The 15,196-nt window shown below is 65.5% G+C and overlaps 1 protein-coding gene across 4 annotated transcripts; it reads left to right on the forward strand.

Annotated features, from left to right (window-relative positions):
- The first annotated feature begins 1,108 nt into the window (after positions 1–1,108).
- Positions 1,109–13,256, forward strand: ABCB8 (ATP binding cassette subfamily B member 8). 4 transcript variants are annotated; one of them, XM_037891472.2, is made up of 16 exons: positions 1,109–1,231; positions 2,002–2,296; positions 2,524–2,679; positions 4,352–4,446; positions 4,797–4,902; positions 5,073–5,234; positions 6,630–6,715; positions 7,012–7,109; positions 7,989–8,094; positions 9,174–9,207; positions 9,723–9,859; positions 11,003–11,097; positions 11,476–11,609; positions 11,723–11,870; positions 12,156–12,406; positions 12,947–13,256. In XM_037891472.2, the coding sequence occupies exons 1-16, from the start codon at positions 1,185–1,187 to the stop codon at positions 13,025–13,027; spliced, it is 2,031 nt and encodes a 676-aa protein (XP_037747400.1). In that variant the 5' UTR covers positions 1,109–1,184; the 3' UTR covers positions 13,028–13,256. The 4 variants fall into 4 exon arrangements, with proteins under 4 accessions (XP_037747400.1, XP_037747401.1, XP_043397793.1 ...); XM_043541858.1 differs by lacking the exon at positions 1,109–1,231 and adding an exon at positions 1,259–1,330; XM_037891474.2 differs by lacking the exons at positions 1,109–1,231; positions 2,002–2,296; positions 2,524–2,679 and adding an exon at positions 3,661–4,016.
- The last annotated feature ends 1,940 nt before the right edge of the window (positions 13,257–15,196 follow it).

Here is a 15,196-nt window from a genome sequence, read left to right on the forward strand (position 1 = left end):
CTCCAGGGGGCAGGGAGCCAGCTGCTTTCCTCGGGCCCTGGCCCCGGGGCACCTGGCAGGGGGCAGAGCTGGGGCCACGGAGCCTCGGCCAGAGCTGCCCGTCTGACTCCAGTCCGGGAGGGGCGGGGCTCTGGCTGGGGGCGGGGTCATTGACGGGAGGGGTGGGGCTCTGACCCAGGGAGGGGCAGGGTCAGTCTGTGAATGGGCGGGGCTCTGACCCAGGGAGGGGCGGGGTCAGTCTGTGAATGGGTGGGGCTCTGGCCCAGGGAGGGGCGGGGTCAGTCTGTGAATGGGCGGGGCTCTGGCCCAGGGGCGAGGTCAGTCTGTGAATGGGCGGGGCTCTGGCCCAGGGAGGGGCGGGGCCAGTCTGTGAATGGGCGGGGCTCTGACCCAGGGGCGAGGTCAGTCTGTGAATGGGCGGGGCTCTGGCCCAGGGAGGGGCGGGGTCAGTCTGTGAATGGGCGGGGCTCTGACCCAGGGGCGAGGTCAGTCTGTGAATGGGTGGGGCTCTGGCCCAGGGGCGAGGTGAGTCCGGGGAGGGGCGGGACTGTGGCACGGGGGGCGTGGCCAGTTTGTGAATGGGTGGTGCTCTGGCCCAGGGAGGGGCGGGGTGACTCCGGGGGGGAGGAGCTCTCATTTGGGGGAGGGTCAGTTCAGGGAGGAGCGAGGCTCTGGCCCAGGGAGGGGCGGGACGCTGGCTTGGGGCTGGGGTCAGGTCAGGGAGGGGTGGGGTCAGGCCGGGGAGGGGCGGGGCTCTGGCCCAGGGAGGGGCGGTGTCAGGCTGGGGAGGGGCGGAGTCAGGCTGGGGGCGGGGCTCTGGCTTGGGGGCGGGGTCAGGCTGGGGAGGGGCGGTGTCAGGCTGGGGGCGGGGCTCTGGCTTGGGGGGGGTCAGGCTGGGGAGGGGCGGGGTCAGGGCGGGGGGGCGGGGCTCTGGCTTGGGGGCGGGGTCAGGCCGGGGAGGGGCGGGGTCAGGCCGGGGGGCGGGGCTCTGGCTTGGGGTTGGGGTCAGGGAGGGGCGGGGTCAGGCCGGGGGCGGGGCTCTGGCTTGGGGGCGGGGTCAGGCCGGGGAGGGGCGGGGTCAGGCCGGGGGGCGGGGCGCTGGCCCGGAAGCTCTCGGCGGCGACGACCCGCCCCCGCAGGCCGTGCGCGGTGCATTGTGGGCCGGCCGGGCCGCCGCTGCCGCGATGCTGCTGCTGCTGCTCCGGGCGGGGCGCGGGGGCTGCTGGGCCAGGTAGCGCGTCACCCGGACGCCTGGGTTCCCGGTCCCAGCCCGGAGCCCGCTGCCCCCCCCCCCGGTGCACGTGGCCCCTGGAGCCCCCACGGCGCGCGGGTGTGAAACGCTCCCCGCCACGCACCGGGCCCGAGGGGGGAGCGGGGGGAGCCGGGCCCCGGGGGGGGGAGATGGAGCCGGGGGCAGAGGGGGGAGCCGGGCCCCGGGGGGGCAGAGGGGGGAGCTGGGCCCCGGGGGGGGAGCAGGGGGGAGCCGGGCCCGGGGGCAGAGGGGGGAACCGGGCGCGGGGCGAAGAAGGGGGGAGCCGGGGGCAGAGGGGGGAGCCGGGCCCCGGGGGTGGGGAGCCGGGGGCAGAGGGGGGAGCTGGGCCCCGGGGGGGGGAGCCGGGGGCAGCCGGGCCCCGGGGGGGGGAGCCGGGGGGAGCCGGGGAGCAGGGGGGAGCGGGGCCCCCGGGGGGGGAGCGGGGAGCCGGGCCCCCGGGGGCGGAGCGGGGAGCCGGGCCCCCGGGGGGGGGACAGGGGGGAGCCGGGCCCCGGGGCGGGGGAGATGGAGCTGGGGGCAGAGGGGGGAGCCGGGCGCGAGGCGGAGGAGGGGGGAGCCGGGCGCGAGGCGGAGGAGGGGGGAGCCGGGGGCAGAGGGGGGAGCCGGGCGCGAGGCGGAGGAGGGGGGAGCCGGGCGCGAGGCGGAGGGGGAGCAGGGGGGAGCCAGGCCTGGGGAGCAGGGCGGAGCGGGCACCGCCCAGGGCGCCTCACCCCCCCTTCTCCTTTCAGGTACGTGGCCAGTCATGCCAGAGTCTCCGGCCTCCTCCGAGCCCCCGGCCGCCTGGCCGCGCCGTCCCCAGCCCTGCCCCACTGCCCCTTCTCGCTGGGCCGGGCCACCGCGCTCCTGGCGGGGCCAGCCTTGCTGGGCCTGGGGGCCGGCCTCGCCCGCAGAGGAGCTCGTTGCCAGGAGGCTGGGAGCCCCGGCCCGGCCCCCGCCTCCCCCAAGCCAGAGCCCGACTTCGCCTGGGCCGAGTTCTGGAAGTTCCTTCGCCCGCAGCTGCTGGCCCTGTCGGCAGCCGTCGTGGTAAGAACCTCCCGGCGCGCCCCCCAGGGAACGTGGGGGGGCCTGGAGGAGGAGCCCAGCCCCCTGCCGGACCAACAGGCTCCAGCCTTGGCCAGTCTGGGGGCTCCCGGGCCCGTACCCCCCACGTCTCAGTCTGAGCCACGTGGCCCCGGGGGTGATGCCCCCACCGGCCTGGCCCAGCCCGTGGGCCCCAGGGGTCAACGCTGGGCTCTGATCTCTCTCTGCAGTTTGCCTTGGGCGTGGCCCTGCTCAACATCCGGATCCCCATGCTCCTGGGGGAGCTGGTGAACGTGGTGGCACGCTGCAGCCAGCAGCGTGTTGGGACCTACCTGCGGGAGGCGCGCCGGCCTGCCCTCCGCCTTCTGCTGCTCTACGGCCTGCAGGTGAGCCGGGGGGGCTGGCGGGGCAGGGCGGGCTGTGAGCTGTTGGGCTCTGAACACCCCCCGCCCCGGTCCTCTCTAACAGAGAGATGCAGCCGCTGTCCCAGGCGACCCGAGGGGGCCAAATGCTGTACCCAGATCTAAGGAAGGCCCTGGGGTGATCCGGGGAATTAGATCAGTCAGCCGTACATCTGTACCTGGCAGGCTGGTTGAAATGATCGTTAACAATAGTCTATTAAAAGACCTGGAAGATCAGGGTTTCACAGGGTCTAACCAGCGTGATTTTTGCCAAGGAAAATCACTTCTCACTCATCTACTGAATGAGCTGACGTAATTTAGACGTTCCAAAGGCCTTTTCCAAGGTCCCGCACAAGAGGTGGCTAAAGAAGCGAAGTCATCCTGGCTGAGAGAGACAGTATTGTCGTGGATCAAAGGCTGGCAGGGCATAGAAAGCGAGAGCAGGACTAAAGGACACAAGGTTAACAGCGGAGCCTGAAGGCGCCAGGCTAGGTCCTGTGCTTAATGAATTTATCAGGGGTCTGGAAAGGAGGGTGAGCAGGGAAGTAGCAGCATTTGCAGCTGAGAAGTTATTTAGGGGAGTCAGGGCCAGAGAGGGCGGTGAGGAACTCAGAGATCCCAAGCCCAGCTGGGTGAAAGGGCTGCATGACAGCCAGCGAAGGTCACTGCTGATACATACTAAGTAATCCGCATTGGAGGGGAAAATACGAACTACTTGTCCACCTGACAGGGCTCGCCATTAACGGTGTCAGCCCAGGAAAGGGATCTGGGCGTCCCTGCCGACAGCTCAGTGGAGATCTCTGCTCAATGCACAGCTGTGGTCAAAAAAGCTGAGGTGATGTTGGGATGCTTAAGGACTGGGGAGGTGAAAAACCGAGAATATTCAAATGCCTTTTTTTAAACCAATGGCACCACCTCCTCCGGATCCTGTCTGCAGCACGGGCGCTCTGTCCCAGACAGGCTATTGCAGAGCTCCAGGGCGTTCAGACAAGGGCCACAGAGATGACCCCGGACCTGGAAAGGCTCTGTTACAAGGAGAGACTGGAACGACTGGGGTTGTTACCGCAGAGAGCAGACGCACGAGAGGCCGTGTGAGACGTCTATAAAATAACGCCTGGCCTAGATCAGTGAGATCGGGCCTGGCTGGGCTTCCTGACTCGTAACACAAGGACGAGGGGCCAGTCCATGAAATTCAGTGGTGGGACGTTCCAAACTGATCTGAGGAAATGCTGTCCCGCAATGTGTGGCTGGACTGTGGAACTCTCTGCCACAGGAGGTTGCTGAGGCCAGGGACTGAGGAAGATTCAAAGAGGATGTTTTATGTGGGTACCAAGATGTCCAGGTAGAGCCCTGTGTGGGACTGTTGTTTAATCCCGCTCGTATGGCAGCGGGGCCCGCGGGATCCCAGCCCCGCAGCAGGGCTCTGCACTAGTCCTGCACAGGGTGCTACATCCAGGGATGTTTTAATTCCTGGCACCACCTCTGTGGCAGGATGTGAAAGCCACTGCTGGTCCCTGCCTCCTGGGGTTGGGATGAGGCTCCAGGAGGGGCCAGTCACCCCAGATCTGCGGCGGTGGGGCTCTCATAGGTGCTCTTGGGCAGGGCACTGGGCTGGCGGGCCTCGGGCTGACTGCTGTGGCCATTCCTCCATCTCCAGGGGCTGCTGACCTTCAGCTACATCGTGATGCTGGCGCGGGTCGGGGAACGGGTGGCCGGCAGCATGCGCAAGGCCCTCTTCGCATCCCTGCTGCGGTAAATCCACCCACTTGGGGAGATGCATGGGAAGGAGGGTGGATTGATGACCGTAGGGGAAAGGGCAGGAATGGGGGGGGGGGGGCAATGGCTGCAGTGGGGGGGCATGTTTGGGGAGCAAGGGGTAGGGGAATGACGGGTTGGTTGGGAGGAAGGAGGTGGGGGGTGGTTGGGGGGGCTGGCTGAGGAACGGGGGTTGGTTGGGGAGCGGGGGGTTGGTGGGGGGGCTGGGGTTGCGGGGGCGTTGGTTGAGGGAACAGAGGGCGGTTGGCTGGGGGAGTGGGGGGAGCTGAAGACAGCAGCTCCTGCAGGCCCCTCCCCCCCAGCCCCTGTCCCGTCCCGTCCCCCAGACAGGACATGGCGTTCTTTGATGCCAACCGGACGGGGCAGCTGGTGAATCGGCTCACAACCGACATCCAGGAGTTCAAATCCTCCTTCAAACTCGTCATCTCCCAGGTGAGGCCAATGGGAGCAGCCCCGGATGTCCCCCCCTGGGCAGCCCCGTCCTCTCCCAGCCAGCAGCCCCCACCCCGGGTGCTGAGTGCCCCGCCTTTGGCCTCTCCTGGCACTGCTGGGGAAGGCCTGGGGGCCCCGCGGGATCACGCTGACTGGGTCTCTGCCTCCAGGGCCTGCGCAGTGTCACGCAAACCGTGGGCTGCTTCGCCTCCCTCTACCTGCTCTCGCCCAAGCTGACCGGGCTGCTCCTGGTGGTGATGCCCAGCTTGGTGGGCGCCGGTGCCCTGATCGGCTCTGTCCTGCGCAGCCTCTCCCGCCAGGCCCAAGAGCAGGTAACACCCCCTGTGACGGGTTGGGTCACAGGGATCCCCTTGGGACTGTCACTTGATGTGCTGAGATTACCTCTGAGCGCGGTTTCCCTGCCAGCCTGGGACTCCAGAACCCTGCCTTGTTGAGCCAGACATGCCAGCCTGCTGCAAACACAGACCCAGGTCAGGGCCACACCCCCAAAGCTGCAGGCGTTAACTGGAAACCACTCAGCAGGTTCCCTGTCTCCAGCACCCAGACACCCAGCTCCCAATGGGATCCAAACCCCAAATGAATCTGTTTTACTCTGCATAAAGCTTGTACAGGGTAAACTCATAAACTGTCTGCCCTCTATAACACAGATAGAGAGATATGCGCAGCTGTTTGCTCCCCCCAGTATTAATCACTTACTCTGGGTTTACCAATAAACAACAGTGATTTTATTAAGAGTAAAAAGTAGGATTTAAGTGGTTTCAAGTAATAACAGACAAAACAAAGTAATTTACCAATCAAAATAAACCAACACATGGAAGTCTAAGCCTAATACATTAAGAAACTGAGTACAGGTAAATCTCACCCTTAGAGATGTTCCAATAAGCTTCTTTCACAGACTCGACTCCTTCCTAGTCTGGGCCCAGTTCTTTCCCCGGTACAGTCCTTGTTAGTTCCAGCAGGCATCTCTGGTGGGAAGCAGGGGTTTTCACATGACTGGGACCCTCCTTGTGCTGTTCCACGCCCTTTTATACCTTTGTCACATGGCGGGAATCTTTTGTCTCTCTGGGTCCCCACCCCTCCTTCTAAATGGAAAAGTACCAGATTTAAGATGGATTCCAGTATCATTCTTCATTACCCAGGGGCTGGCCCACCCGTACACAGGAAGGCTTGCAGGTAAATAAACCATCTACAATCAATTGTCCTAGTCAATGGGAGCCATCAAGATTCTAAACCTGCAGGGGCCCAGACTTTGCATGATTACAGTAGGACCTCAGAGTTATACTTGATATGCCTAGCTTCAGATACTAGAACCAGAGACTAGCAGGGTTGGAAGAGTCCTCAGGAGGTCACCTAGTCCAGCCCCCTGAATACATACAAATAGGATGACCACACTCAGTAGGTAATAACCTTTGCAGTGATGCCTTACAAGAGACCTTTTGCATGAAGCATATTCCAGTTATATTATATTCCCACTCATAAGCATATTTCCATAAAACATTATGGAATGCAACGTCTCCCCCCCCCGCCAGGCCCAGGAGCCAGTAACACCCCCGCACTCCTGCCAGACACAAACGGTGGCTGTGCGATTGTGGGCCCCTGGTACGGAGGGAGTGTTGAGGTGGCAGGTGCCCCAGCCATGGCTTCTCCTGCCCCATCGGGCAGGCAGCGCCCGCGGAGCAAGGTGGCCTGTGACCGTCTCTCTGTAGGTGGCCAAGGCCACAGGGGTGGCAGATGAGGCGCTGGGAAACGTGCGGACTGTGCGGGCCTTTGCCATGGAGGACACAGAGGTGGCGTAAGTACCAGGCAGTGGCTTTGTCCCCACCCTGCCCCACTCACGCCAGCCCCACATGCACATGCTCCCTGCTGCCCAGACCCCGAAGCCAGGACCTTGTCCCTTGCCATCTGGGCCCGCTTCCTGCCCCCCAGCCTGGCATTGGGGGCGCTGTGCAGGAGAGGTGCCACCCCCACACCCTGACCGGGTCCTGTAGGCACTGGGGGGCGCTGTGCAGGGGAGGTGCTGTGAGGAAGGCCCTGCAGCTGCCAGCCCCGCCCCTGGTGTGGGTCGCCAACCCCCCCCTTGCCTTGCAGCCTGTACTGCCACGAGGTGGATCAGTCGAGCCGGCTGAATGAGAAGTTGGGCAGGGGCATCGCTGTCTTCCAGGGGCTGTCCAACCTGGTGCTGAACGGTGAGTGGGCGGCGCATGGCTGGCCCATGCTGTAACCAGCCCCCCTAGGTCCCGTCTGTTCACAAGGGTGGGTCACACAGCCCCCCACCTCCGACGGAGCCTCTGGGCTCTAGCCCTCCGCCTTCCCCCCACGAGCTCTGCCAGCGAGTCCCTCTGAGCCGGGCTCTAGGGGACCCTCATCGCACCCAGCCAGGATCGGCCCTGGCACCAGGAGCCTTTTCCCCCCAGAGCAGGTTTGTCAGTCACCTGGAACAAGCCCTCAGTAGCCCAGAGACGCAGTCTGGACTGGCTACCCCCAGGGCTCCCCTCAGCTATGCTACTGTAGGGCCCTGTGACCCCTCTCCCGTCCCATCCCCCATGAGCCCCATGGCTGTGACCCGACCCGACCCGACACACCCCCCCCCCCCCCCAGCACTGCTCTGGCTAGGGGCTCGGCTCTGCTCCCTGCAGGGAGCTGAGGAGCCGTTGGCTCCAGGTTAATCTGCAGCCAGAGAGTCTCTGTGGGGGCCTCTGGCCAGCCTAGGCAGCCCTAATGGATCTGTCTCCACCTCACCCTGACTCCCCTGAGCAACGATGCCAAGGCCATAGGGACAGACTCACTGGGATGCGGAGAATTCCCCCGGGGTGTGCCCGCACCACGCAGTGCCAGCCGCTCAGCCCGCCCCGTGCACCCGGCCAGGCGCCAGCTGCTGCACGCCACCCCAGAGGCGGCTGCCATTCCGGGGCGTTAGGGAAATACTTCGGCACCTCTCGGTGTGAGGGCACCGTGCCAGCCAGTGCGTCTGAGGGGGGCTGCGGGCTCCTCCTCTCTCCTGTGTCCCACTCCCTGTGGCGGGGCTGGAAGCCCTCATGTCACCGTGCCGCGCTCTGCCCCTGCAGGTATCGTGCTGGGCACCATCTTTGTGGGGGGCTCCCTCATGGCTGGGGAGGAGCTCTCGCCTGGAGACCTCATGTCCTTCATGGTGGCTTCGCAGACAGTGCAAAGGTCAGAGAACAACAGCCGTGTGCATTTCACCCCCGGGGTGGGGCTCACCATGAGAGTCGTTATCAGTGGGTCGCAGTCATGCTGGAAGGGCATAACGAGTGGGGTCCTGCAGGGATCAGTTCTGGATACGTTTCCATTCAATACCTTCATCACTGATTCAGATAACGGCATAGAGAGTACACTTATCAAGCGTGCGGACGATACCAAGCTGGGAGGGGTTGCAAGTGCTTTGCAGGACAGGGTTAAAATTCAAAAGGATCTGGACAAACTGGAGAAATGGTCTGAAGTAAATTGGATGAAATTCAATAAGGACAAATGCAAAGTCCTCCACTGAGGAAGGAACAATCAGTTGCACACATACACAATGGGGAATGACGGCCTAGGAGGGAGTCCTGCGGAAAGGGATCTGGGGTCATAGTGGATCACAAGCTAAATATGAGTCAACAGGGTAACAAACATCCTTCTGGGCTGCATGAGCAGGAGTGTTGTAAGCAAGACACGAGAAGTAATTCTTCCGCTCTACTCTGCGCTGATTAGGCCTCAGCTGGAGTATTGTGTCCAGTTCTGGGCCCCACATTTCAGGAAAGATGTGGAAAGTCCAAAGAGCCACAAAACGGATGAAAGGTCTAGGAAACATGACCTGTGCAGGAAGATTGAGAACACTGGGTCTGTTTGGTCTGGAGCAGAGAAGACTGGGAGGGGACATGAGAACAGTTTTCAAGTACATAAAAGGTTGTTACAAAGCGGGAGGAAAAATTGTTCTTCTTAACCTCTGAGGACAGGACAAGACGCAGTGGGCTTAAATTGCAGCCAGGGCGGTTTAGGTTGGAGATTAGGAAAAACCTCTGACCTGTCAGGGTGGTTGAGCACTGGAATAAATTGCCCAGGGCAGTGGTGAAATTTCCATCATTGGGGATTTTTAAGAGCAGGTTGGACAGTCACCTGTCAGGGATGGTCTGGATAATGCGTAGTCCTGTCGTGAGTGCAGGGGACTGGGCTAGGCGACCTCTTGAGGTCCCGTCCAGTCCCATGATTCTATGTCCCCATGCTGAGCAGAGCCTCTCCCCTTGCCTCGGCAGGTCCATGGCCAACATCTCCATCCTGTTTGGACAGGTAGGTGGGGCAGGGGCTGGCTCGGTCCCCCTTTGACACCTCCCCGCTCTTGTGGGGCTAGCAGCCTGACACAGGCTACCAAGGGCCGGGGTGACCGTACCAGCAGCCGGTTCGCAGCGCTTGCCTGCTGCTTCTGGGATTCTGGCCGGAGCGGCTTCTGGGCGGAGGGCACTGGGGCAAGTGCCGGCCTGTCTGGCTGGTTGGAGGTGCGACTGGCCAGATCCTGCCTGGTCGTTCTTTATCCGTGTGCCCTGCTCTGGCCCAGCTGCTGCACCTTGTAAACTGAGGCAGGGACCCCTGAGGCACAATGGTGGTGACGGGGGTTCCTGCTGCGCCCCTGTGCTGGCCCCAGACTGTCAGCTGAGCAAGGGGGAAGGGCCGGGCCCCCACTGGCCAGGGCCCTTCCAGCACATGGGGCCATGGAGGGGTGACGCAAACGGGGCTGTGCTTGGGGCTGCCCCAGTGACATGGTGACCGGGGCATCGGGCAGTCCCACCCCATCGCTGTCCCCGCAGGTCGTGCGAGGCCTCAGCGCGGGAGCCCGTGTCTTTGAGTTCATGACCCTGGAGCCGACCGTGTCCCTGTCGGGGGGGGACCAGATCCCCAGCCACTCCCTGCTCGGCCACATCTGCTTCCGGGACGTCTGCTTCAGGTGAGGGCAGCCGGGGGGGGGCTCTGTTCTGCGCCACTGGGCACCTGTCATTCTCCTCACACTCTGTACCACCCTTCCCTCAGCCCTGCCGGTGCCCCTCGCTCCCGACCCACAGCCCCTGCCAGCCCAGCCCTGCCCCCCCCAGCCCTGCCAGTGCCCCTCACTCCTGACCCGCAGCCCCTGCCAGCCCAGCCCTGCCCCCCCAGCCCTGCCAGTGCCCCTCGCTCCCGACCCACAGCCCCCTGCCAGCCCAGCCCTGCCCCCCCAGCCCTGCCAGTGCCCCTCACTCCCGACCCGCAGCCCCTGCCAGCCCAGCCCTGCCCCCCCAGCCCTGCCAGTGCCCCTCGCTCCCGACCCACAGCCCTCTGCTAGCCCAGCCCTGCCCCCCGCAGCCCTGCCAGTGCCCCTCACTCCTGACCCACAGCCCCTGCTAGCCCAGCCCTGCCCCCCCATCTCTGCCAGTGCCCCTCGCTTCCGACCCACAGCCCCCTGCTAGCCCAGCCCTGCCCCCCCCATCTCTGCCAGTGCCCCTCGCTCCCAACCCACAGCCCCTGCTAGCCCTGCCGGTGCCCCTCACTCCCGACCCACAGCCCCCTGCCAGCCCAGCCCTGCCCCCCCCAGCCCTGCAAGTGCCCCTCACTCCCGACCTGCAGCCCCTGCTAGCCCAGCCCTGCCCCCCCCATCTCTGCCAGTGCCCCTCGCTCCTGACCCACAGCCCCCTGCTAGCCCAGCCCTGCTGGTGCCCCCTCACTCCTGACCCGCAGCCCCTGCCCCCTCCCAGCCCTGCCGGTGCCCCTCACTCCCGACCCGCAGCCCCTGCCAGCCCAGCCCTGCCCCCGCAGCCCTGCCAGTGCCCCTCACTCCTGACCCACAGCCCCTGCTAGCCCTGCCGGTGCCCCTCACTCCCGACCCGCAGCCCCTGCCAGCCCAGCCCTGCCCCCGCAGCCCTGCCAGTGCCCCTCACTCCCGACCCACAGCCCCTGCTAGCCCTGCCGGTGCCCCTCACTCCTAACCCGCAGCCCCTGCCAGCCCAGCCCTGCCGGTGCCCCTCACTCTCAGTTGCACAGCTTCTCCGCACTTGCCCAGCGCTTGGCCGCCCTGTCTGCCCTGCCCAGCCTGACCCCTCTCTTCTTGCTGTCGCAGTTACCCCACGCGCCCCAGCTGCCCGGTGCTACGGAACTTCAGCCTCACCCTGCCCCCTCGCAAGACAGTGGCCATCGTGGGCGAGTCAGGAGGAGGTACCACAGGAAGTCCCCAGGTTCCTCCCACCCCTCGGCTGCCCCCGGGCCATGAGTGCCAAAGCCCCCTTCCCGCCCCCCCAAGTCTGTCACAGGTGGGGTCTCGCAGGGCAGCCAGTCCAGAGAGGGGCGGGGAGGCCAAGGTCTCACAGGGAATGGTCCTGGCTCCCAGCCCCCTTGCCCTCCCAGAGCCGGGATAGAACCCAGGCGTCCTGGCTCCCAGCCTACTGGGGCCCACCTCGGCTCAGAGTTCAGTCCCCTACAGGCTCTGAAATGGCCCCTGCCCCTCCCTGGGCTGTGGGCAGGGCCGTGGGGCGCTCTGTGCCCGGGCTATGTCGTGGGCCATGCGGCTGCCAGCCTCGTCCCCTTGCCCCGCAGGGAAGTCGACGGTGGCGGCCCTTCTGGAGCGTTTCTATGAGCCCACGGGGGGGGCCATCACGCTGGACGGACGCGAGCTCTGCACCCTGGACCCCTCGTGGCTACGGGGGCAGGTCATTGGCTTCATCAGCCAGGTGAGCGGGGCGGGAGAGTGCAGGGAGCAGGGACTGGGGCAGTGGGGCGAGTGGAGCGCAAGACGGGAGTCAGGCTGCTCCCAGCACTGAAGTGGTGGCTCCCCCCACCCCAGGAGCCTGCGCTCTTTGGAACGACCATCCTGGAGAACATTCGCTTTGGGAAGCCCAGCGCGTCCGACGCCGAGGTCTACGCCGCGGCCCGGCTGGCCAACGCTGACAGCTTCGTCCACAGCTTCCCCCAGGGCTATGGCACCATCGTGGGTGAGCGCAGGGCCCTGGCACCTTCCTCTGCCCCCCACTCACCCAAGTGGGCGCCATCTGTGGGGGGTGGCTGCTTGGGGGGAGTAGCTGCTGGCTGGAGCTGCCAGACCCGCTCCGAGTGGAAATACGGCTGCGGCGGGGTCTCCTGACACGGGGTCGGTGGAGCCGGGGCAGCCCTGCTCTCGCGCAGCCAGGGCCCTGGGGGGAGGGCCCCTGCCTTGGGCTCTCACAGGCCGGATGGGACGGGCAGAACAGCCCCACAGAGCCCCGACCCTGTCCCCCCAGGCGAGCGCGGCGTGATGCTGTCGGGGGGCCAGAAGCAGCGCGTGGCCATCGCCCGGGCCCTCCTCAAGAACCCGTCGGTGCTGATCCTGGACGAGGCCACGAGCGCCCTGGACGCGGAGTCGGAGCAGGTGGTGCAGGAGGCGCTGGAGCGGGCCATGGCTGGCCGCACCGTGCTGGTCATCGCCCACCGGCTCAGCACCATCCAGGGCGCCGACCTCATCGTGGTGCTGGCCCGGGGCTGCGTGGCTGAGGTGAGCGGGGACGAGGCTGGGCGGGGGGCAGAGTCCTGCAGGTGGGGTTGGCAGGGGGCCAGTTCTGGGGGCAGGGGGTATTCTGGGTGGGCGGTCACCGGGTCGGGGGGGCCATGGGGAGGTTCGAGGGCGTGGGGACGAGACCGGTGTTCTGGGTGGGTGCTCCGCGGATCCGGGGGGCCATGGGGAGGTATGAGGGCATGGGGACGAGATGGGTGTTCTGGGGGCACGGGGTGTTCTGGGTGGGCAGTCCCCAGGTCGGGGGGGCATGGGGAGGTACGAGGGCGTGGGGACGAGACCGGTGTTCTGGGTGGGCGGTCCCTGGGTCGGGGGGGCCATGGGGAGGTGTGAGGGCGTGGGGACGAGACCAGTGTTTGGGGGGGGCATGGGGAGGTACGAGGGCGCAGGGACGAGATGGGGTGTTCTGGGTGGGCAGTCCCCTGGTGGGAGGGGCACAGAGGCATTCTGGGGGGCACAGGGGGTGCAGGGCCAAGGTTGGGCGTGGCCCACTCTGTGACCCCCCCCCCGGTCTTCCCCCAGGCGGGGACTCATGCGGAGCTGCTACGCCGGAGCGGGCTGTATGCTGAGCTCATCCGCAGACAGGCCATGGAGCAGCCCTGAGCGGGGACGAGCCCAGCAGAGACCCTGGATCTGTGCACCGACCTCTGGCGCTGGGGCCTGCCCAGCCACGGGCCCCTCCTCTCTCCCCGGGCGGGGCTCCCTGGCTCTGGCTCCCCTCCCCGGCTCTGCCCCGGGCAGGGCCTGGGCCATGGCCCGCAGCAAGGTGCTGGGTGCCCAGGTTCGTGCTGTGCCCCGTCGCCAATAAAAGCCAAGTGCAGCTGTTGTCTGAGACGGGTTGGGGAGTGCGGGGGGTGGCATGGGGAGCTGGGACCAGCCAGACCCGCTTCATTACCCTAGCGATCAGCCCCTGATCTCATCTCCTGCCCCCTCACCCCCGCCTGGCGCGGGCTCTGGCCATGCCCCCAACATGCCAGGGCTCTGGGGGTTGGGATGGGGATGTGACTCAGAACCACCCCCCTCCACCCCACCCCAGGGCCTCACCCCCACCCCAGCTCGGGCTGTGCAGGGGCCCAGGCAAGTGGAGTAACGGGCTGGGGGCCTGGGCCAAGTCCTCGGGCCTCATGTCTCTGGGGATCCGCCTTGCTGGGCTCAGCGAAGACTCCAGGCCCATCTGCTCTGGGGTCTCGTCCTGCAGGGTACGGAGCTCCCTGGCCCACCCAGACCTGCGTCCCGGCAGGAGCCATCCCCCCCCCGCCGGTAATGACCCTCCCCCTCTCTTGGCCCGTGAGGGGCTGGGCACGGCTTGGGCCGGTTTTGGACAGGACCCTGCCTGCCCGCTCGGGCTCCTGGGCTGGGCTGAGGAGCCGCCGAGGCAAACCAGGGCAAAGGGACCGTTTGAGCTTCATCCAGGAACCGCCAAATCGTCCCCGGCTCGGTAACAGGGCCCGTTCCCAGCCTGTCCTGCCGGTGCTGCCAACCCCTGTGAGCTCCCCTGGCAGCTGGGCCCGCCTCATGGTCACCAGCCATAGCACCGGCCGTACGTCCCGCTCCCCCCTTCCCTTCGGCTTGACGTGCTCCAGAGAGAGGATGTTCCCGCGGCTGCCCCTCTTCCGCCCGCTCTGGCCACGAGCCGCTTTCTTCACCCAGTGGGCCCCACTTGTCCACTAAGCCCCCTTCAGCTGGATTCCTTCAACAGCTGGTTAGTCGTCAGAACGGCCAGACTGGGGCAGCCCCGTGGCCCTGTTAGCCCAGGATCCTGCCATCCGACAGCTCGGTGCCAGGGGCTTGAGGCAATGCACAGGACAGGGCACTGTGGAGTGAGCCGTTCTCCGTCCTCCAGCCCCAGCTTTTGGCAAACAGTCTGGGGACACTCAGAGCGTGGGGTTGTGTCCCTGCCCATCCTGGATCATCGCCACGGAGGGACCTACATGCCAGGAATTGATCGAGTTCTTTTTTGAACCCTGTCATAATCTTGGCCTTCAGCGTCCCCTGGCAGTGAGTTCCACAGGTTGACTGTGTGTTGGGTGATGAATCACTTCGTTTGGTTGTTTTGAACTGGCTGCCTGTTAATTGTTTGTTACCGTGGGTCCTGTGGGAGGGTTTCTCGTTTGCCAGTGTCAGGCTCTGTTTTCATCTATCCCAGCTCTTCAGTCAATTCATTTTCCATTCGTTATATTTCCTTTCAGTTTTTCCCCTTGATTCTTGTCTCCAGTTTGGCTGGAGATTTTATTTCCCTTCTCTGCGAGTGGCTGCTCCCGGTCCCAGCTCTGGAGATAAGAGACAGGCCTGGTTCGCGTTGGGCTAATCTCACCTGTTCGCTGGAACGGGGGGCAGAGAAGGGTCGTATATTGGAGATCCCAAGGGGGAGGGGACACCTCCAGCCAGGGCATGATGCTCAATTTCCCCCTCCATCCTCCTAGCAAAGGCCCGGCAGGGAGCACCAGCCCCGAGGAAACCCCTCCCCTGAACCACCGTGGGGCCAGGGGAGCCTTGGTCTGGCCCAGCCCCGGCCTGTCCCCCACTACAGGGTCAGTCCCAGGCCAGAGCCTTCTGTCCCTCTCCAGCATGGGGGCACCCCAGCAGTGGCAGGAAACGCTCCCGTGCCCTCCTGCCCCCTCTCCCCAGAGCCCCAGCCTGGAGGCAGCTTGGGGGCCCCTTGGCTGACTGGCTGCCCCCTGCGGCTGTGCAGACCCCTGGGAATCGGTGACAGCCCAGCAGGGGGTGCACGCTGAGCCCGACAGGCCCCACCAGCTTCCGCGCAGATGCCCC

Source organism: Chelonia mydas, chromosome 2 (genome assembly GCF_015237465.2).
Source record: "Chelonia mydas isolate rCheMyd1 chromosome 2, rCheMyd1.pri.v2, whole genome shotgun sequence".
Classification (NCBI taxonomy): Eukaryota; Metazoa; Chordata; order Testudines; family Cheloniidae; genus Chelonia; species Chelonia mydas.

Coding starts and splice junctions, on each gene's coding strand:
- ABCB8 (XM_037891472.2), top strand. CDS start 1,185: ATGCTGCTGCTGCTGCTCCGGGCGGGGCGCGGGGGCTGCTGGGCCAG. Junction 6,716..7,011: donor ATGGAGGACACAGAGGTGGC/GTAAGTACCAGG, acceptor CTTGCCTTGCAG/CCTGTACTGCCACGAGGTGG. Junction 9,208..9,722: donor TCTCCATCCTGTTTGGACAG/GTAGGTGGGGCA, acceptor CTGTCCCCGCAG/GTCGTGCGAGGCCTCAGCGC.